The 21,008-nt window shown below is 42.8% G+C and overlaps 1 protein-coding gene across 3 annotated transcripts in view; it reads right to left on the bottom strand.

Moving 5' to 3' along the window:
• The window catches only part of wu:fj29h11 (protein NO VEIN), a 75,530-nt gene that overhangs the window by 28,126 nt on the left and 26,396 nt on the right, over positions 1 to 21,008 (bottom strand). For all 3 annotated transcript variants that reach the window (XM_034707573.1, XM_034707575.1, XM_034707574.1), the window contains 17 exons: positions 19,893 to 20,117; positions 19,209 to 19,318; positions 16,300 to 16,518; positions 16,077 to 16,203; positions 15,777 to 15,993; positions 15,537 to 15,684; positions 13,703 to 13,883; positions 13,405 to 13,582; positions 12,133 to 12,259; positions 11,920 to 12,039; positions 11,635 to 11,785; positions 11,449 to 11,561; positions 11,133 to 11,283; positions 7,429 to 7,677; positions 7,090 to 7,302; positions 641 to 822; positions 366 to 546 (listed from right to left, as the gene is read on the bottom strand). In XM_034707573.1, the coding sequence (XP_034563464.1) occupies positions 366 to 546; positions 641 to 822; positions 7,090 to 7,302; positions 7,429 to 7,677; positions 11,133 to 11,283; positions 11,449 to 11,561; positions 11,635 to 11,785; positions 11,920 to 12,039; positions 12,133 to 12,259; positions 13,405 to 13,582; positions 13,703 to 13,883; positions 15,537 to 15,684; positions 15,777 to 15,993; positions 16,077 to 16,203; positions 16,300 to 16,518; positions 19,209 to 19,318; positions 19,893 to 20,117 (2,892 nt within the window). The remainder of the gene's footprint in view (positions 1 to 365; positions 547 to 640; positions 823 to 7,089; positions 7,303 to 7,428; positions 7,678 to 11,132; positions 11,284 to 11,448; positions 11,562 to 11,634; positions 11,786 to 11,919; positions 12,040 to 12,132; positions 12,260 to 13,404; positions 13,583 to 13,702; positions 13,884 to 15,536; positions 15,685 to 15,776; positions 15,994 to 16,076; positions 16,204 to 16,299; positions 16,519 to 19,208; positions 19,319 to 19,892; positions 20,118 to 21,008) is intronic.

The raw sequence follows: 21,008 nt of genomic DNA, 5'->3' as shown, positions 1-21,008 counted from the left end.
CTGTGAATACAAAAGGTTCTGATCCATTATCCACCCTGTACACTCCTCTGAAAGTTACATAACACACACACACACACTCACACTCACACACACACACTACTCCGTCCAATACTTGCAGGCATTTCATGCTTCCTTACACCTCAACAAAAGAAGAAAACCTTCACATAATCACAAACTACTCTCCTAAAACACACACGCACGCACGCACACGCACACACACACACACACATACACACACAAAATATCAACTCTGAATAAAACTTGAAACTTGAGTCCACCTGCCTCACAACTTAAAGAAACTGCGTGTGTGTGTGTGTGTGTGTGTGTGTGTGTGTGTGTGTGTGTGTGTGTGTGTGAGGTCATACCAGGTAGTTTCTCGAGCAGGTCTATGTTCCTGTACTCCTCAGAGAAGTGGACTCTCTCCTCAGCAGGGCACAGCAGCCCCCTGTTGGTGAGGACAGGTACTGCGGTGTCAGTGTAGTCCTGACTGGTGCAGTGCTGCTTGATGAAGACCAGGTAGCTCACCACCACTGCAGGGGGCTTGGACTGAGGGGGCATGATAGAAAGTAAAGGCAGTGAGAGGGAGTCCTCTGAATGATGTGTGTTCAATCATCGACGTGTCCTCAGCAGCGTGTGGTACCTTCCACTTGTTGCTCCGCAGGGTGGGGTAGATGTGCTCCTGCAGCAGCTGCTGGGGCTCCAGGTCGTGGACTCCCAGTCTCCTGAGCAGCTCTCTGACCTGCTGACTCTGCAGAGGATCCACACAGCTCAGCAGGGACGGGTGAACCACGCTCACGTCTTTATACAGAGCAGACAGAGGACCTGTGGAGAGAGGACGAGTGAGAGGAGTCAGACCTCCTCAGATATCATGAGACTATAGCAGCTCCACACCATCAGATCCTCTATAGCAGGGGTTCCCAAAGTATGGAGCCGGACCCCTGGGGGACCGCGAGACACAAAAAAGGGGTTGTGAGATGTCTTCCAGAATGTTTTTTTTTTAAGTTTTCTAAAAATATTATTATTTATTTAGTTTTGTTTATTTAACTTGTTTTCTTATGTTTATCTTCCTTTTTGTTTGTATTGTTTATTATTATCATTATTGCTTTATTATTATTTTTATTATTATGTTTGTATTTTTTTTCTTCTCTTTGTTGGTTTTGTGTTGCCTATATATAATTTGTAAACTTGTGGTGAACAAAGAAATACTGAAAAAAATGCAATAAAAAAAGTTGAATGACAAAAGTTATCTAAAAATAGAACATTTTACCCATTATAGTAAAAAATATTGACAGAAATAGTAGCTAAACTTGAAATAAAATCTTGAAAATAGAAAGTGTAATGAGTTTTCTGCCTTTCTTTGTTTCCACATGACTCCTCAGTTTAGGGTTAGTGAACAGTTAATCATCTAAAGCATCAGTAGCAGCAGGTTCATTCATAACAGCACAGGAAACACAGACACATGCTCATATAGGTAGGGTCATTTTCTACAGACCAGCTAAATGAAGAAACATTAAATCACTTTGAGGGACAGTGGGGGTCTCGAGTTTTTGGCAGCTGTATTTTTGGGGTCACAAGTCTCTGGCAGCTATATTTTGGGGGCTGAGAAGTTTGGGAACCCCTGCTCTACAGGACACATTACTCACGGTTGACTGCAGAGGATCAGACTGAGGGGTAGACCACTAAACATCAGCACACAGGATCTGAACTCTTGTGCCAGACTCCATCTGACTTTGTCGTTCAAATACTCAAAGAGCAGCAAGATTTCATTTTCACCTTCAAGTATTTCACTCTGTCAGAGAGACTCAATGCTGGATCAGTATTTACCAAAGATTTAGAGACTCACATTGAAAATAGGATGATCATAAATCCTTTCATCTCTGTTCTTTCCTTTTTCTGACATACATCTTTAATCATCTTAATTGATCCTTTTCAATGCTGTGGACAGAGTTTGTTGTTTGCATGGTTATATTTAAATAATTGTAATCATTTAACAGATATGCCTTCATCTTTGAGTAGTGGAAAGCTGAGGCTGTCATCTCTGGGGCTCATGACTCTTTAAGTCTCTTTGTAAAGTCTTTGTGTTAGATGAGGAGTGGAGCAAAGCGTGGTGGAAACACACGGCCTGCTGGGGGCAGCAAACATACAGTGGGTATGGAAAGTATTCAGACCCCTTCACTTTTTCTACATTTTGTTATGTTACAGCCTTATTCCAACATGGATCAAATTCATTTTTTCCCTCAACATTCTACACACAATACCCCATAATGACAAAGTGAAAAATGTTTTGTAGAAATTTTTGCAAATTAATTAAAAATAAAACACAAATATCACATGTGCATAAGTATTCAGACCCTTCACTTTGAAACTCAAAATAGAGCTCAGGTTCATCCTGTTTCCTCTGACCGTCCTTGAAATGTTTCTACAACTTGATTGGAGTCCACCTGTGGTAAATTCAATTGATTGGACGTGATTTGGAAAGTCACACACCAGTCTATATAAGATCCTACAGTTGACAGTGCATGTCAGAGCACAAACCAAGACATGAAGTCAAAGGAATTGTCTGTAGACCTCCAAGACAGGATTGTATTGAGGCACAGATCTGGGGAAGGGTACAGAAACATGTCTGCTGCATTGAAGGTCCCAAAGAGCTCAGTGGTGTCCATCATACGGAAATGAAAGAAATTGAGATCACCAGGACTCTCCCTAGAGCTGGCTGCCTGGCCAAATTGAACGATCGGGGAAGAAGGGCCTTGTTCAGGGAGGTGACCAATAACCCAACAGTCACTCTGACAGAGCTCCAGCGTTCCTCTGTGGAGATGAGAGAACCTTCCAGAAGTTCAACCATCTCTGCAGCACTCCACAGATCAGACCTTTATGACAGATTGGCAAGACGGAAGCCACTCCTCAACACAAAGCACATGAAAGTTTGCCAAAAGGGACCTAAAGGACTCTCAGACCATGAGAAACAACATTCTCTGGTCTGATGAAACCAAAATTGAACTCTTAGGCTCTGAATGTCTGGAGGAAACCAGGCAACACTCATCATCTGGCCAATACCATCCCTACAGTGAAGCATGGTGGTGGCAGCATCATGTCTGGAGGAAACCTGCTTCAAAAACCTTCTGGACCTCAGACTGCAGCGAAGGTTCACATTCCAACAGGACAACGATCCTCAGCACACAGCCAAGATAACAAAGGAGTGGCTTCAGGACAAGTCTCTGAATGTCCTCGAGTGTTCCAGTCAGAGCCCGGACTTAAACCAGATTGAACATCTGTGGAAAGACCTGAAAATAGCTGTGCATCGAGGTGCCCATCCAACCTCATTGAGCTTGAGAGAATGTGCAAAGAAGAAGGGGAGAAACTCCTCAAATCCAGGTGTGCTAAGCTTGTAGCATCATACCTGAGAAGACTGGAGGCTCTAACCCTTTCCAAAGGTGCTTCAACAGAGTATTTAGTAAAGGGTCTGAATACTTATGTACATGTAATGTTTGAGTGTTTTATTAATAATTAATTTGCAAACATTTCTACCAAACATTTTTCACTTTGTCATTATGGAGTATTGTGTGTAGAATGTTCTTTTTTTGGGGGGGGGGGGGACTATAGCCTCTGTATGTGGGGCGCTTAGACCCTAGGCCACCAACGCTCCGTTGTGTGTAGAATTTTGAGCGAAAAAAATTATTTAATCCATTTTGGAATAAGGTTGTAACATAAAATGTAGAAAAAGTGAAGGGGTCTGAATACTTTCCGTACCCACTGTGACTTAGATGAATGTAAAGACCTTATGTTGTACAGATTCTAGGTTCAGAGCATGTCAGCATGGTGCTCTTAAGAGAACATTTATGAAAAGATTTTCTTTGCTCCTGTAAATCACTCTGCGTCTCTTTGTGTCTTACAGTTCATGTATAAATAAACTTAAATCTAAACTCCTGCAACATTAAACCTCCTCTGACCTACTTTCTCCCTCAGTCGAGCGTCTGCGTTTCCTTGCTGATCTCTGTGCTGCTCAATATTTCATCAGAGCAAGAGTTTAACTGAGCTGTCACCCTGAAACCATCACACACAACTTCCTCTTTAAGATGCAACTACACCCAGTGACCTGAAAACACAGCTGACTGAACACCTCTATCACTCTGATCTCACTCCCTGTCAGCTCTGCTGACACTCTCTTCTTCTGCTTCATTAAGGAGAGAGAAGTTTAGTGTTGTGAGTAACTTAGTGTTGATCTCCATGAAGTTACAGACAGAAAACAAGAGTCAAGATCTGGTATCCACAGTAAGAGTTTAAAAATCCTACATTTCCCATGATGCAACCCCCTCCACCTCCTCTGTTACAGCATGGACCATGGCCGGGTTTCAGTAGTCACTACACAACCTCACACACACCACCGTCTTTCAAAGTGACCTTGTGACACCGGGAGGGCTCAGGGGGCCAGGTGTACATCACCCACAATGCACTGCAGCATTACATTTGGTGCATTGAAAACACAGCCAACATGTCTCAGTCTTTGAATGGAGTCATCTCTTTCTATGACCCTCCCTCCACGTAAAGGTAAACCTCCACAATATCAAAATTAACTCTCATTCATCGTCACTATCAAAGCTCCCACAGCTTTGTTTTTGCACATTTTCTTGAAATTTCATGATATCATTTTGAGGCCATATCACCCACCTCTATGAGGTACAGGGGTGGGACAAGATATCAATAAGGCAATATATCGTCTAGGGGTGACCCCAAATAGTCGAATATTCGACTATTCGTTCTAACGAGCCTTAGTCGACTGCCAATCTCATAGTTGAATATTTGCATATGAAACGTGGATCATTCCATTCAAACCATGGGGGTGCTCAATGTCTAATGTTACATTATTTTCCTGTTCCCATTAAAAATAGTGTCTCATTTATCCTATTTTGATATAAATATAGACTTATTTAATGTAATTCTGAGAACAGCTCTTGAAGTGTTAAATCTCCTTAAAGTGGTAATTAAATCTCCCCTGGTAATTAAAGGTGGACTCTCCCATTTAGCGGGACCTGTGGAGCAGACGTACCTCAGCTGGTCTTTAAATCTTTCTACGTTCATGGTAGCTCAAAATGTCAGGAAATAAAACTTCAGTTGATCCTAAAAACTAGTGATGAAGATGAGGAGCAGCTTCATGAAGAGGACTGTGAGATCAAGGATTACCGGACCACACAAAAACTGTACGGGGCCAAAAGAACCAGAAGGGATACCCAAAGCTGTCTGAAGCCTCAAAAACAATCCACAGCATCCCATCCACCTCCACACCATCAGAGAGGATATTCTCAAAGAAAGGATTTACAGTCAACAAAGACAGGAGCACACTTCTGCCCGTACACACGATGGTTTTCCTCACGTACAGTTTGAAAAGACTCAAGCGGACAAAGACGAGATGAAAGACTGTTTTAAAAGGTTCTGTTAAGAGATTTAAAAACCCTTTAGCTGGTTCAGGTTTGATTTTGAACATTATACAAATGTTTAGTCTTAAGTTGGACAAACTACCCTCCACAGTGCTGCTCTCCTCTGTGTGAACACTGTTTAAATATCTCCTGATTCCTTACTCTATAGTGGAGCGTTGTTCCATGTTTAAATGATGGTGGCCTTATTTGAGTTTTCTCTCCTTCATCACCTCGTTGTTTTTGCAATATAGATTTAAAAAATCTAAGTTTTATACTTATAATATTCTGTTGTCCATTTTACTTTAAGCTATGAGTCTCTTAATTGTAAAGGGTTATGTGTAATATTGTCATGTGGTCACCATCATGCAGACTTTGGGTCAATAAGGAAAAACTACAAACATTCCACTATTCGTCGACTATGGGCAAAATCTGATGAATCAGATTCGACTAAGCAAATCCTTAGTCAGGCTCACCCCTAATATCGTCGTCCTGACCTGTGTGATACAAGTATCGATATGAGGGGCTGAATATCCATAATCTAACTGGATAAATACGGCGCTAGATAGCCGTGGCAGAGATCGGCCGGTGTTTTGGTTTAAACAGCGACCCTGTTAACTGGAGACTTTCAGCCGGATGCATCCCTCATAAACGTCTTTAGACGATCATTAAATATCTGATGAGGATATTTTGAAATCTTAATAAAAACTAAACTAGTTTGTATTCCCAGGAACTCCCTCTGTGTTTCAACAGCTGTGTAAACTCCACAAACACTGACACGTTCAGCTGAAGGTCTCCAGTTTACAGGGTCACTTTTAAAACCATAACACCGGGAGAGACGCATTCACGGTGGGCTGAGAGAAGACTACTGTTACAAGCTGCTAAATCAAGAGAATCACAGCTTCTTCTTTTGAAAAGTACACACACATACAAAAAAGATAGAACAAATAAAAACTAATGAAAGAAAGAGAAATCAAGAGAATCACAGATGTGTGTGATGTTATTTTGGACGGAGGGAGGAATAAAAACACTGAGGTTAATCTACCAATCAGACATGTTCAGCATTGCAGGGCCCGCCCCCGAAAGTCCCGGGACCTTTGGAAAGTACTACCCCCCTAGCAGGGGCTTTTTAGGGGGGAGATTATCTACCCCTGAACTAAATTTAGACCCTGGGTCCACCAGTTGAAATGTACATAGTTCAGGGGTAAAGTTCCTCTGGTCGAAAGACGCCTTATCAGAGTTCTTTTAAAATGATCTAAATGAGGTGGTGGAGTGACCCGTCTGCAGAGGTTGACATTCTAGCTTCTGTTCTGGTTCTCTGGCCGGTTTCTCAACAAAGGGGCTGAACTGAGCGGGATCCCCTGTGGGTAATACATTTATTATGACCTCATTCAACCACACTTCAGAAAAAACAAACTACGCCTTTAGAGAAGACTACTAGTACCACATAATAATGTGTGTGTTGGTGTTTTAGGGAAGGAGATTTGTGCTGATGTTAAAAAGGAAGAAAGATCACAGAAGAATGTCCTGCACTGAGCAAAAAGAGACACATTCATACAAGAGCTCTCATTTTTTTTATGGTGGAGAATAAACAATCCCTTATCTTTCTTTGACTTCCTGCTTTCACACTTTGTTACGTGGTGATCTCACTGCAGATAAACTGTAGCAGAGTCCTCACCTGTGTCAGCCTGAGCTTTCTTCTTCTTGTTCTTTACTTCCTCCATAGGGAAGAACACTCCTTCTCCATTCAGCGCCACCACACGCCCATCAGCCAGGGGGATTATGGGTAAATCCCTGAGGGTCTGCAGGATGGAGTCCGCCTCTCCGTAGCCGTGCTCCAGAGCGCGGAAGTTACAAAGCAGCAGGCGGGCTAGCTGAAGCAGACCGCCCTCTACAGGACAGCAGGGGAAACAACACATACTGAGTTTATCTTATAACACCAGTGTTAGTGCACAAAACAAGAGGAGGAAACCATCTGTGGAAACACTTCAAATTCAACACTTCATTGTACCCTCACCTGTGTGGATGCCCTCCACCTTCATCAGCTCCTTGGCCATGGCTGTGGTCACTGTGGTAACATCAGATCCCCGCAGGTACCGGACCCCAAGGTGAGTCAGCAGGGAGGTGGGGGCGGATCGGCTCAGATCAGGATGGAGGTACGACAGAGACAGGTGACGCTCCAGCTCCTCTCCTCCAATCACGTCACGGATCACAGCATCCTGACAGACGGCCACCTGAGAAGGCAGCTTGCACACCACCTGACCGTCTGACGGAGGAACAGAAGACCAAGGGACGAGGGGTTATAACAGGTTACCATAGAAGAAGAAGAAGAAGAAGAAGAAGAAGAAGAAGAAGAAGAAGAAGAAGAAGAAGAAGAAGAAGAAGAAGAAGAAGAAGAAGAAGAAGAAGAAGAAGAAGAAGAAGAAGAAGAAGAAGAAGAAGAAGAGAGCTGTTATAATAGGTTACCATAGAAGAAGAGAGCTATTATAACAGGTTACCATAGAACACATTTGTCAAACACAAGGCCCGTGGGCCAAATGTGGCCAGCCACGTCATTTTATGTGGCCCGTGAGAGCTTAAGGCTTATGACTGTTTATTAAAAACAAAACAAAATCTGCGCTAAAGCGTGCATGGACCATGAACTACATCTCCCACAATGCATTTTGATTATGTTACCCGCGAAATGATGGCATCCCGCCAGGAGAGTGCAGCGTAATCCACAGCGGTATTTACTACAGTGACTACAGGTTGAGTCTGTAGAAGTGCATACAAAGGACCCCAGAATGTCCAGGAAGAGAAAAGTGAACTCAGATGGATGTTTCAAGACAGATTCAGAAGGGGAGTACATGTTTGTGCTACAAGGTGAAAAACCAGTGTGTCTTTTGTGTCATGAGGCAGTGTGGCTGTCAAAGAGTATTATCTATGTCAGCATTTTGTCTTACGGTTTCAACCAGTGTTCATTTCGTTAATGAAATTATGATGTTAAATGTTCGTTAACGCCTTGTTTGTTCATGATGAAAACGAGACTATGACGAGCTAAAGTGCATCACTGATAATAAAAACTCTGACAAACATATGTTTAGATTTTGGTAACGAGACAATGACGAGACGAAAACATTAGTGGCGGACCGTCAGACATTAAAGGTGACATATCACGCTATGTTACATGTTGGCTGAATATACACGGCTGCTCAGAGATCGCGTTACTTCAACCCTCTGAATCTGATCCAGAATCTGATCCTGACGGAGAGGCGCCTGCAGCAGGACCTTTCTGAAGGATTGGTCACAGATTTAGTGTTTCTTGTTGTTTTATTTATCAGTATGTAGACGTGTGTCTTGGTACACAGCTACGAACATGTAGCTATGTGGCTATGCTAACTAGCGCTAGCACTTATCCATGATAAATAAAAATCATCCACTAGATCTTCAAATCTGTAGACGTGGGGAGTAAAACTGACCTCTGCCAGAAAGGCAGCGGGACCTTTTATGAAGGATTGGTCACAGATTTAGTGTTTCTTGTTGTTTTATTTGTCAGTATGTCGACGTGTGTCTTGGTACACAGCTACAGCTACAGCTACAGCTACAGCTATGAACATGTAGCTATGTAGCTATGCCAATTAGCGCTAGCACTTATCCATGATAAATAAAAATCATCCACTAGATCTTCAAATCTGCAGACGTGGGGAGTAAAACCGACCTTTGTGTTTATTAAGACAGCCTACAACTAGCATGCCTCCCTCCTAAGTACCTTGTTAGCACACATGTGTGCAGGTAATGAAAAACGGAGGAGGGATTCAGTATTATTTTATACAGTCTATGGGCTGAACAAGCTCCGAGCTCTGACTCCGTGACAGACCGGATATTGTTGTTACGTAACAAAAACACTGAAGTCTGAAACGGCTCGTTTCACACACATTTACAGAAAGGTGGAGAAATCAGAACAGAGGCAGAATGGATTTTTTTCATTCTCGGGGGGTTTGTAGACATGCCAGGGAAACATATTTCAGGTAGAGAACCATTAAAAAGTCAATTTTGCATGATATGTCACCTTTAAGAATCCATGTTTCCCCCTGTGCTGTGCGTCTTTAAAGATGGCGTGATGACTTCCTGTGACAGGCTGAGTTATTATCTGAGGGGCTCAGTGTTAGCTTGTTCTCTACCTGCAGCAGGTGTGCTTTATGAACCAGCTCTCCTCACCTCCATGCATCTGTCTCATCTTCATTGAGGATTTTTACCCCGTGTGTGTTAGTGACAAAGACACAACCGGGGGACGTCTGTTTAATATTTGATGTTTGCAGTTTTTGCCGCTCTCACCGTAAAAAGCTCCGTGTCTACAGCTTGATTTAATCCAGTTTGGTGAAACATCAGACACATTTAGTAAGTTTGGATCAACTCCTTGTTGAGAGATGCAGATGCATTTCAGAGTGCCATGAACTGACTGTGTGTCCAGTGCGCCTGTCACTGCAGGTACATTCAAGGACCGTCGTAAACGTGCAATACAGTCCTTTCACTGCTTTTTTATTTGAATCAAGAGAATCAAAATACAGTCACAGTGGTCACATCAAGAAGGTTTTCTTTTGAATTTTTTGAAGGGACAGACTGAATTATTTAACTTAAGATATTACACAAGCAGAAGTGTTAAAAGAGTGAAATGTTCTGAGTTTCCGCCGACTAAAACTAGACTAAAACTATAAAGGGCTGTAAAGACAAAAATTTGACTAAAACAGGCATTTTCGTCTAAAGACTAAGACTAAATCTAAAATAGCCGCCAAAATTAACACTGGTTACAACTGGCCCTTTAAGGGCAACCATAATGCTGATGTGGCCCTCTCAGGTTACCATAGAAGAAGAGAGGAGGTTATAACAGGTTACCATAGAAGAAGAGAGGAGTTTATAACAGGTTACCATAGAAGAAGAGAGGAGGTTATAACAGGTTACCATAGAAGAAGAGAGGAGGTTATAACCGGTTACCATCGAAGAAGAGAAGAGGTTATAACAGGTTACCATAGAAGAAGAGAGGAGTTTATAACAGGTTACCATAGAAGAAGAGAGGAGCTTATAACAGGTTACCATAGAAGAAGAGAGGAGTTTATAACAGGTTACCATAGAAGAAGAGAGGAGCTTATAACAGGTTACCATAGAAGAAGAGAGCTATTATAACAGGTTACCATAGAAGAAGAGAGCTATTATAACAGGTTACCGTAGAAGAAGAGAGCTATTATACCAGGTTACCATAGAAGAAGAGAGGAGGTTATAACAGGTTACCGTAGAAGAAGAGAGGAGGTTATAACAGGTTACCACAGAAGAAGAAAGGAGATTATAACAGGTTACCATAGAAGAAGAGAGGAGGTTATAACAGGTTACCATAGAAGAAGAGAGCTATTATAACAGGTTACCATAGAAGAAGAGAGGAGGTTATAACAGGTTACCATAGAAGAAGAGAAGAGGTTATAACAGGTTACCATAGAAGAAGAGAGGAGGTTATAACAGGTTACCATAGAAGAAGAGAGGAGGTTATAACAGGTTACCGTAGAAGAAGAGAGGAGGTTATAACAGGTTACCACAGAAGAAGAAAGGAGATTATAACAGGTTACCATAGAAGAAGAGAGGAGGTTATAACAGGTTACCATAGAAGAAGAGAGCTATTATAACAGGTTACCATAGAAGAAGAGAGGAGGTTATAACAGGTTACCACAGAAGAAGAGAGGAGGTTATAGCTACCTGAGCTGAGTGTAGGCAGGAAGGCTCTGCCCTTCAGCAGCTGAATAATCTGCCCAGCAACAGGCTTGAAGAAGTCCAGCACCTCATCAGGGAGGGGGATGAACTGCAGGAACTGACAGAGACCCCTCAGACCTCTGAACTCTGGATGATCCTGAAACCAGGAGAGAAAACATGACACTCGTTAATGTCTTCAGGTGGACGACACAAAGAAGACAAGATCTTATCCCAGACAGAAATCATCAAGTACACTACTGCTTCTAAAGGCTGCTCAATGACAGGTCTTCTTTAGTGGGGTGGTATTATAAAATCATCTCACAGTGAAGACCTCCATGGCCTGCAGGAACAGCTGTGGGATCTCAGTCCGGAGCCACTGGTTCCAGGAGCTGTCTCTGTCCACGTCTTCCCTGGAGGACGGAATGTCAAAGTCACCTGGAGGAGACATTTTTCATGAATACACAGCCTGAACACGTATGACTGACAGCTCTGTAAGCTCCATCCTCACCCTGGATGATGAAGCGGAAGCCGAAGCTGCGGAGCGGCAGGTAAGCAAACACAGGCTGTTTCTGAGGCTGGAATATGATGTCACTTCCTGTAGGGTCACTGTTGAGCTGGAAGGCGAGGGCGAGCTCGGTGGATTCAACGTTATCTTTGATCTGAGGGAGGAACGGGTAGATGTCATATCAGAAACAAAGGAAAGCCAGGATCAGGGTGTCTGTTCAAGGATCGGGAAACCCTGTGAGTCTGAGGATGAAGACAGTGTGTGCGTGTGTGTATGTGCGTGACTCACCTTCTTGGGCTGCACTGTAGTTTTGACCACCAGCCAACGCTCGATGCCGTCCGTGTGCTCCACCTCCAGCACGCTGTGACTCAGGTCTTTCCGAGTCATGGTCACCAGACGCCTCTCGCTCTGAGTGAGAGGAAGAGAAAGCAGGAGATACTTCTTCATCTTATGTTTGATTCATCTAACCTAGCTGGTGGTGAGGAAAGGTGTGAGCCCAACCTGGTTGTAGATGGTGATGGAGCGCAGGCGGTGCAGGAAGAGCAGAAGGGAGGGGTGCACGTCATGGAACAGGTTTCTGGTCTGATAGTTCTCAGAGCGCAGAGGGAGCAGGATCTTTGTGGTCCAGCTGATGATAAAAACACAGACAGGTTTAAAAAACATCAAACTAATAATCCAACAGATCAAATACAGGAGAGCGAGGAACTGCATCTAGTTTGGTGCTTCAATGGATGAGAGCAGTCAAACGTCACGACCTGCTCAGTACAGCAGCAGCAGGACTTTATGCTGCTGCGTTACATTCTGTACTTCAACAGCACCAGAGCTACATCACAGCCATGCACATCACTACAAATTATTATAAAGGAGTCAAGTTATTACAACTCTACAGTCTGTAAAAGTAGATGGGAGATACAACCTTCAGTTATCAGGCCCCTCTCCTTTGGAATCATCTACCAGTCAGGGTCCGGGAGGCAGACACCCTCTCTACTTTTAAGTGTAGACTTCAAACTTTCCTTTTTGATAAAGCTTATAGTTAGAGCTGGATCAGGCTTGGACCAGCTCTTAGTTATGCTGCTATAGGCTTAGACTGCCGGGGGAACTGGTGCACTGACACACTGGGATCCTATCTCCCCCCCCTTCCGCCAACCCCCTCATCACTTACTTTAACTCTCCCTGTCTCATTAAAGTTACTAACCATAGACCTTTCTGGAGTCCCTGAGCTCCCTTGTCTCGTAGGTTCCTCTGAGCTGCCGTAAACGTCCTCCTGCTGTGGACGTTCCAGACTCCAGCTGATACGGACGTGCTGGATTCAAACGGCAACAGCTACTACTACTCATCTCATCACTATCACCGCTCCCTCTCTCTCTTATTCTCCTCTATCCCTCTTTCCAGACCCAACTCGGTCGAGGCAGATGTGTGTCTTACATGAGTCTGGTTCTGCTCGAGGTTTCTGCCTGTTAAAGGAAGTTTGTCCTCTCCACTGTAACTAGCTAAATACTGCGAGGTGCAATGCTCATGGTGGATTAAGGTGGGGTCAGACTGAGTCTTATCCTGTCTTGGTGTTGGGTCTCTGTTCATAATTTGACATAGAGTGGTCTAGACCTGCTCTGTTTGTAAAAGAGTCTTGAGATAACGTTTGTTGTGATTTGGCACTATACTAGTAAATATTGATTGATTGAAACCAACAGGATGACAGAGCTCTCCTGATGTCCCTCTGAAGTAGGGAAATGTGACGTCAGGTGAAACTGTGGGCTAGTTCTCTGTTTCTCTCACCTGTGCAGACTCAGGTCCTTCAGGTGTGCATCCAGCGGCCTCCCGTCTTCGGCCCAGTGAGGGAGGATGTATCCCATTGGGCCGCAGGTCTTGTCGAAGCGCAGGTGGAAGCCGTTGGAGTGAATCTCAGGACAGTCTGTGACTTTGAACACCGACTTGAAGCCGATACCTTTCTGTCCTGTGAGGAGATGAGATACCCGGATGAACAGGTGATCACATCTTTACACACTCAGCACTCAGCCTGACCAATTGGACTCACACTCTCTCTTCACCTGTCGTTCCTCCTAAGCACACTCACCTATGTATCCAATATTGTGTTTGCCCTTGGTGCTGCGGCCCACATCACAGATGGCCCGGATGTTTTTCTCCTGGAAGCCGGTCTCGTTGTTGAAGATAGTGATGCAGTCTCTCTCCACCACAAAGGCCAGAGCTGGAACCTCAGAGTCGGCCTCTGATGGGTAACTGTTGTCATCTGCATTCTGGAGAAAGAACCACCAAGAGGTCTGGATGAGGGTCAAGCTATTGTAACTGAACCCTCAGAAATCATCCTACAGTGACCACATCAGCATTTTGCTTGTTGTGACTTCTTTCTTTGAGAATCTTCAAGTGTCTCTTAATCATAAAAATCTGCTGCTGTAAGTTAATAATAATTATAATAATAACTTTATTTATAATGCACCTTTAAAAACAAATGTTTACAAAGTGCTTTGACAAACAAACAGAATACATGTAAATTAAACAGAATGAAGTGGTGAGACAATAGAACAATACATGATTGTTTAAGAGGTTTTTCAAGGATAAATAAATAAAATAAATAAAAAATAAATAAAATGGATAAGTAAATAAGAGGCATCACATCGGGAAAATTAGAAAAAGTGAAAAGGATAAATTAGGAATATTAAAATAATTAATGGAAAAAACATTTTTTAATTAAAACAATAAATAATCCAATAAAATAATCAAACACAATCTAAAACAATTAATTAGTTGGATAAAAGTTAAGATAATAATAAAATAGAAGTAAAAGCGGTAAGAAAGATGAAGTCACATAAAAGCAAGTCTGTAAAAATGGGTTTTAAGAAGAGATGTAAAAGATGTCACTGACTCTGGGAGCCTTATCTCCTCAGGGAGGTCGTTCCAAAGGGCTCGAGGGGCTCTGATGGAGAAAGCTTGACCCCCTTTGGATTTGAGCCTCAACTTTGGAACGACCAAAAATGCTCTACCTGAGGATCTGATGCCGCCAGATGGCTCGTAATTTGTCAGCATTTCTGCAATGTATCCCGGGTGAGACCCCAGGGAGCTTTAAAAGTGGTCAGTAAAATCTTAAAATCTTAACGCAGAGGAAGCCAGAGGAGAGAGGAGAGGACAGGAAGGGCGTGATGTCGTCTGTTCAAACCAGTTAGAAGCCAAGCTGCTGCGACCAGTTGGAGGAAAAGAGAGGGCTTTATCGGTGATACCGGGGGAGGAGGAGGGAGTTACAGGATCTAGACGGGAGAAGATGAGTGAATAACTTTCTCCAGGTCGGCTTGTGACAGAATGGGTTTGATTTTGGAGATGGATCTTAAATGAAGGAAACAGGACTGGACGGTTTTCTTGATTAGTGATTGAAGGTTAATTCTGAGTCAAAAATGACTCCTAGGTTTCTCACAGTTGGTGTGATGTTTGATGACAGTGGGCGAAGTGAGCTTTCAGTCTGAGCAGTGTGAGAGTGTGGACAGTTGAACAGTATGTTTCTGATTAGGAGTGGCTGAGTTGTTAATACACGTCAATGAAGCAAAATAAATGATGTGAGTGTTGAAACTACATCATGACTTTAAAAAAATGCCCAAAACTGAAGCAGACTTCACTTAATGAACACAGAAATCATATGAACCCAAACAAGTGTGATCTAGAAACATGAACGGAATATTATAGTATCTAAAGAGAAGAAGGAAGAGAGAAGGTTCATGAGATTACTGAGATCAGTCAAAACCACAGGCAGGAGTGGTTTAAGGTTCAAATGAACACATGAATAAACAGAGAGCTGGAGGATCAAAGTCAGACCGTCAGAGGAGACTGAGCCATGATCGAGCACAGTCAGAACAGCTTCTTATCATGTCTACATGTGATACAACCTTTCAGAGAAGAGTTACCTGGATGAGCTCCAGGACAAAGTGCGTGTCTTTGCTGTAGAGCTCTGTGGAGAGGCGGTCCAAGCTACGGCCCAGCCGGTCTTGATGGACCTGCATCAGCTTCTGTCCCTCGGCGTTCAGCTCCACACCGATACCAAACTCACTCTTCCTGTCAGAGACACAGAGAGGACACGGGACAGATGAGCTGGTGTTTCATGAGACAGACTTCAACGTGCACAGGAGGACAGGTAGAGAGCACACCTTATGTCTTCAATGAGCGCTCTATGGACGTCTGACACGCTCTCTGATTGGCTGTCAGCTGGATCCCTCTCATCAGAGTCTGACATGTCGGACTCGTCCTCATCTCCCTCAGCTGCACTGCTGACGTCTGATTTCTGCCCGTTTTGAAGCGAGGTCAGCTCATACAGCTCCTCTTCATCATCTCCCTCCTCATCCTCCTTGTCATGCTCACCGTTCACTAGAAGACAGCATTTAGAAATTCAGAAACACAACACCACATGCCATCCTCCATCCCTGTGGAGCAGAATCACATCTGATCACCTTGTTGAAGAGTCTGGTCCAGGCTGGAGGAGACGGAGCTGCTGTCCACCACGTTCTCCTCCAGAAACTCGTCTTCGCTCGTATTCAAGGCCGACAGACTGCTGCTCTCAGAATCCAGCAGATTAGACTGAGGTCAGGACAGAAAGACACAGGATCAGGACTGATGGTTCAGGGTTAGCTTGGAGTAGATGATCTGTGTGTTCCAGTGTCTGTGTTCTCTGACCTTGGTGTGTTGGTCAGCAGCTGTGTGTGTGTCTCTGTGGTTCAGAATCTGTGGCGTGTTCAGTTTCTTCTCGAAGTCTTTGATCCACTCTGTGATGCCCAACAGGATCCCCAGCCGGTGCAGACAGTTCAGGTGTCTTAGGTCGGACTGGGCGACTGTGATCAGGACCTGTTTGGACTTGGTCTGACCCAGGACTCCAGAGAACGGCTCCAGAAACACCTGCAGGTCACATTATTGATAAAACAACAATAAGGTGATATAAAAAAGGTTTAGTGTGGTTCTAACTTTGATCCTGTGTTCAGTCTAAACTAAACCAGAGAGCTGCTGATAACACAACCTCCTCTGCCCCTCAGTGAGCAGACTCACAGTCTGAAGGTCTGGTCAGAGAGACTGCAGTAAATGAGACCGTTCAATCAGGCCGTTAAATGTACTCATAGATTTGAAGTAGAACAGGAGGCTTCTGGGAAGCAGTGTTAATTTCGTTAACGAGAGTTATGACGATAAATGTTCGTTCATTTCTTCATGACGAAAACGAGACTATGACGAACTAAAGTGTTTCACTGATAGTAAAAACTGACGGAGGAATGTTAAGATTTTGTTGACAAGACGACGACGAGACAAAATCTTTAGTGACCGACCGTCAGACATTAAGAATCCATGTTTCCCCCTGTGCTGTGCGTCTTTAAAGATGGCGTGATGACTTCCTGTGACAGGCTGAGTTATTATCTGAGGGGCTCAGTGTTAGCTTGGTCTCTACCTGCAGCAGGTGTGCTTTATGAACCAGCTCTCCTCACCTCCATGCATCTGTCTCATCTTCATTGAGGATTTCTACCCCCGGTGTGCGTTAGTGACAAAGACACATTTAGTAAGTTTTGATCAACTCACTGTCTGAGTGCGCCTGTCACTGCAGGTACATTCAGGGACCGTCGTAAAAGTGCAATGCAGCCCTTCTATTTTGCGTTCATGACATTTCTCTGTGAATCAAGAGAATCTAAATACAGTCATAGTGACAGGCTGAATGATTTCACTTCAGATATTACACAACGATGACGATTTAACACGTGGTACAACCCTGTTATCTGATCAGGGCTGAAAAGACTGAAATGGGACTAAAACTAATTTTATTTATAAAAGCTAATGGGGCCTTCACACCAAACGCGAATAAAATCATTGGTGCGAATGAATTACATGTTAAGTCAATGTAGAGACACGAATGGATGTCAGTAGTGGTCTGGCAGCGCGAATTGGATGACACAGATGGCGCGGTTCACGCGAATGGCATGAATGATGCAAATGATTTGTGAGAGTTGAAATATTAGAACTCAAGGGAATCCATTGTGGCGTGATAGCCAATCAGCGTGCAGATCACTCAGTGACGTAAGGTATGATGTATGTGAAAAACTTTGTCTGTCACTTGAATCCAGCTATCGGTTGTAGTAGGAAGTTAGCTCCGCCCCCCTTAGCATAACCGGCTTCCCCATTCAATGTCCACATGCTGAACACAAAACATTCTCGCATCTGTATTCGCACGAATAATTCAATCGTTTGTGTTTGGTGTGAACGCGACATAAGACTCAATCTGAAATAGCCACCAACACTAACACTGCTGGGAAGTCAAAAAGTAAAATGGAGCAGTGCTTCAACAGAACTCACCTCAAGAAACATATCTGGACCTCATTCACTGATTGTCCTGAGAACAAACTTGTTATCTAAACCCACGTCTGCAGCTCATTCTGACACTCAGCAGAGTGTTCTTATCTGAGATTACTGGCTAAGAACAAAATCTGCGAACATGAGAACTTTCCTCAGTTTAAAATTGCCAGTCTGAAATGATTGTTCACTGTGTTTTCTTTTATTCTGCACCTGTTTAACAACACAAACTGGAGGGGGGGGTTTCTATCCTGATGAAGAACAACTGGTACGAGCTCCAAACATACAAAGACATGGATTCTGCAGTTTCAGGGCATGAATCAGCAGAAACCTTCTTAAAGCCTCTGGGAACGTGACTTTGAATATTTTAAATTCATACAGAATATCAAAATGTAATGTGTAATCAAGCTTCAACAAGAATCTGAGTGAAAATAAACATCCATAACTCTGAACAAACTCTGTTCAAAAACAGCTTCTTTTACAGGTCAGAGCATTTCTCAGCACTGTGTGGGCGTGGCCTAACTCTTTGATTGACAGGTCAAGAGAGAGTTCACAGCCTGCATGTTTGAGCCGTCTGACTCAGATGGAGACGTTTGTCTAAACTCTGAGCTGTTTGGAGAAAGTTAGTGAACCGGTCCTGAAGAAATGAGTGGAAACTAAACATCTGCTGTTTCCCCAAATCCACCACAGCTCGGGAAATAGAAGAATGACAACAAGCTGTCATCTTCAGCGGTGGATGTGCAGACAGGGACACACAAGCACAGCGGTGCAAAGAGCAGAGAGACAGCTATACAGACAGATTACAGACAGTACGTGATTAGCAAACAAGCTAACAGCTAAGGAGACGCAGAGAGGAGTTCACTCTGACGTCAGGAGACGGTCTGAGCAGGAGAGGAGGAGTTTAGTTGAACATGTGTGGGCGTGGCTTAGTGTTTCATTTCTGAATGGTTAGATATTTATATCATAATTAGCCTCACCTTCTTTAACATAGTGTCAGAATGTTATAGAATAATATAGAATGTACTTTATTATTCCCTGAAGGGGGAAACATTTTTTATCAAAAACTTGACTGATAATATTTAAAAATGGAATGAAGTTAAGATCTAATATATTTATATATATAATAGTATGATCATGTGACTATAAATATCATAGGTGAATGTTTCTGTTGATTTGGGTTCCCAGAGGCTTTAAGAAAAAGAAAGCAATCTCATCAGGTTAGGCCCAGCAGGTCAGTGACCGATGGACCTGTGACTGACCTTCTTCAGCAGGGCCTGGCAGATCCTGGACGGGATTCTTATAAAACACTCCAAGAGGAATTTAGCCACTCTGCTGTAACAAGACACGTCGTCTTCATCGTGGGACATCTCTGAGGAACACAAACATCATGTCAGCATACATCCACAGATTTAAATCATCTTTACTCTCTCTGTTCTTCACGACCACTCTGGTGTTTGAGGGACTGGAAACAGAGACCTCTTCACTCTGCTCTCTCTGTTTGCAGAGACTTAAACTGACAGCAGTGAACTCAACATCTGCTGTGATCTCTACTCATAACAGTCATGCAGTTACATTCTCAGCAGCACTATGGGGAGTGTTCGTGGAGAGCTTTCAGTGACGTTGTTTAACATGAACTTCAGATTACAGTAAGCAAAGAGCAGCTTCTGATTGAGATGCACTCTGCTGTTTGAGCTCCAGGCTGTCACTGTTAGAGTCCACCGAGGGAAAAATACTCATGAAAGGTGCTGTAGATAAGAACAGACTGATCCAAGGCTGTGACTGAGAACTGGATCAGAGTCAGAACTTATTTGTTTTAGATTTAACATGAAGAAGAGACATACTGTTAATATTCCAGGAGTAAATATGACACTCAGAAAGATCTTAAACCATTCACTCATTTAGTCAGTGATTACAGAACTCAAGCTGCCCCAAAGCGTCTCTACCTTCTCCAGCCACAGCAGCTGCCAGTGAGCACTCCACGTGATTGGCCAGGAGGGCGGTGGGGGCGTTAGCGATCCCATCAGTAACCACCATGGACACCAGGTGTCCGGCTGTGCCCACGGGGTCGAGGGTCATCACAGCAGCTGAGAAGTGTTTGTCTCCAGTGTGTGAGGTGATCCTGAGCAGCAGACCAGGTGAGACCTCCAGAGCTGACAGACCTGTGTTCGCTGGCAGAACAGAAGAGGCAGTTTAAAACACGCTGAGCAGATACAGAGCTTCATTAGATGGATTAGAGACATTTTCTTAAACTGAAACAATAAAAAACACCTTGAAAGGCTCTTTGCACAATTTTAGTAAGACTTGGACCCCCTCTTTAGAATACTATGACAGCTTACAAGTCCCTCTGAATAGAGATGAACAATAGCAGAGTAGAAGGATGAAACCATTTTTTTCTGTATTCTTTTTTTTTCAATTTCAAATTATTATTAATTTTATTTTGTGTGTGTTTATTTATTATTATTTATTTTATGTGTTTATTCATTATTGTTATTTATTGTATTTTTTGTGTCTGTTTATTTATCATTTATCTTATTTTGTGTGTGTGTTTATGTATCATTGTTATTTATCTTATTTTGTGTGTGTTTATTTATCATTATTATTTATCTTATTTTGTGTGTGTGTTTATTTATCATTGTTATTTATCTTATTTTTGTGTGTGTGTTTATGTATCATTGTTATTTATCTTATTTTGTGTGTGTGTTTATTTATTATTGTTATTTATCTTATTTTGTGTGTGTGTTTATTTATTATTGTTATTTATCTTATTTTGTGTGTGTGTTTATTTATCATTGTTATTTATCTTATTTTGTGTGTGTGTTTTTTTATCATTGTTATTTATCTTATTTTGTGTGTGTGTTTATTTATCATTGTTATTTATCTTATTTTGTGTGTGTGTTTTTTTAATATTGTCATGGGAGGGGAATGACAACCTAATATACAGTAACCATAATACTGCATCAGCTGTTCTATGTTTTTGTATTTGTTTACCTGCAATGTGTGCTGCAAACAAAATGTATTATGGTGAAGTTTATGGAAAGCTTTCTCACTGCAGCAGAAAG

The sequence above is a fragment of the Notolabrus celidotus genome, chromosome 18 (assembly GCF_009762535.1).
Source record: "Notolabrus celidotus isolate fNotCel1 chromosome 18, fNotCel1.pri, whole genome shotgun sequence".
NCBI classification, from domain to species: domain Eukaryota; kingdom Metazoa; phylum Chordata; class Actinopteri; order Labriformes; family Labridae; genus Notolabrus; species Notolabrus celidotus.
This window is presented reverse-complemented; position numbering and strand designations above follow the sequence as displayed.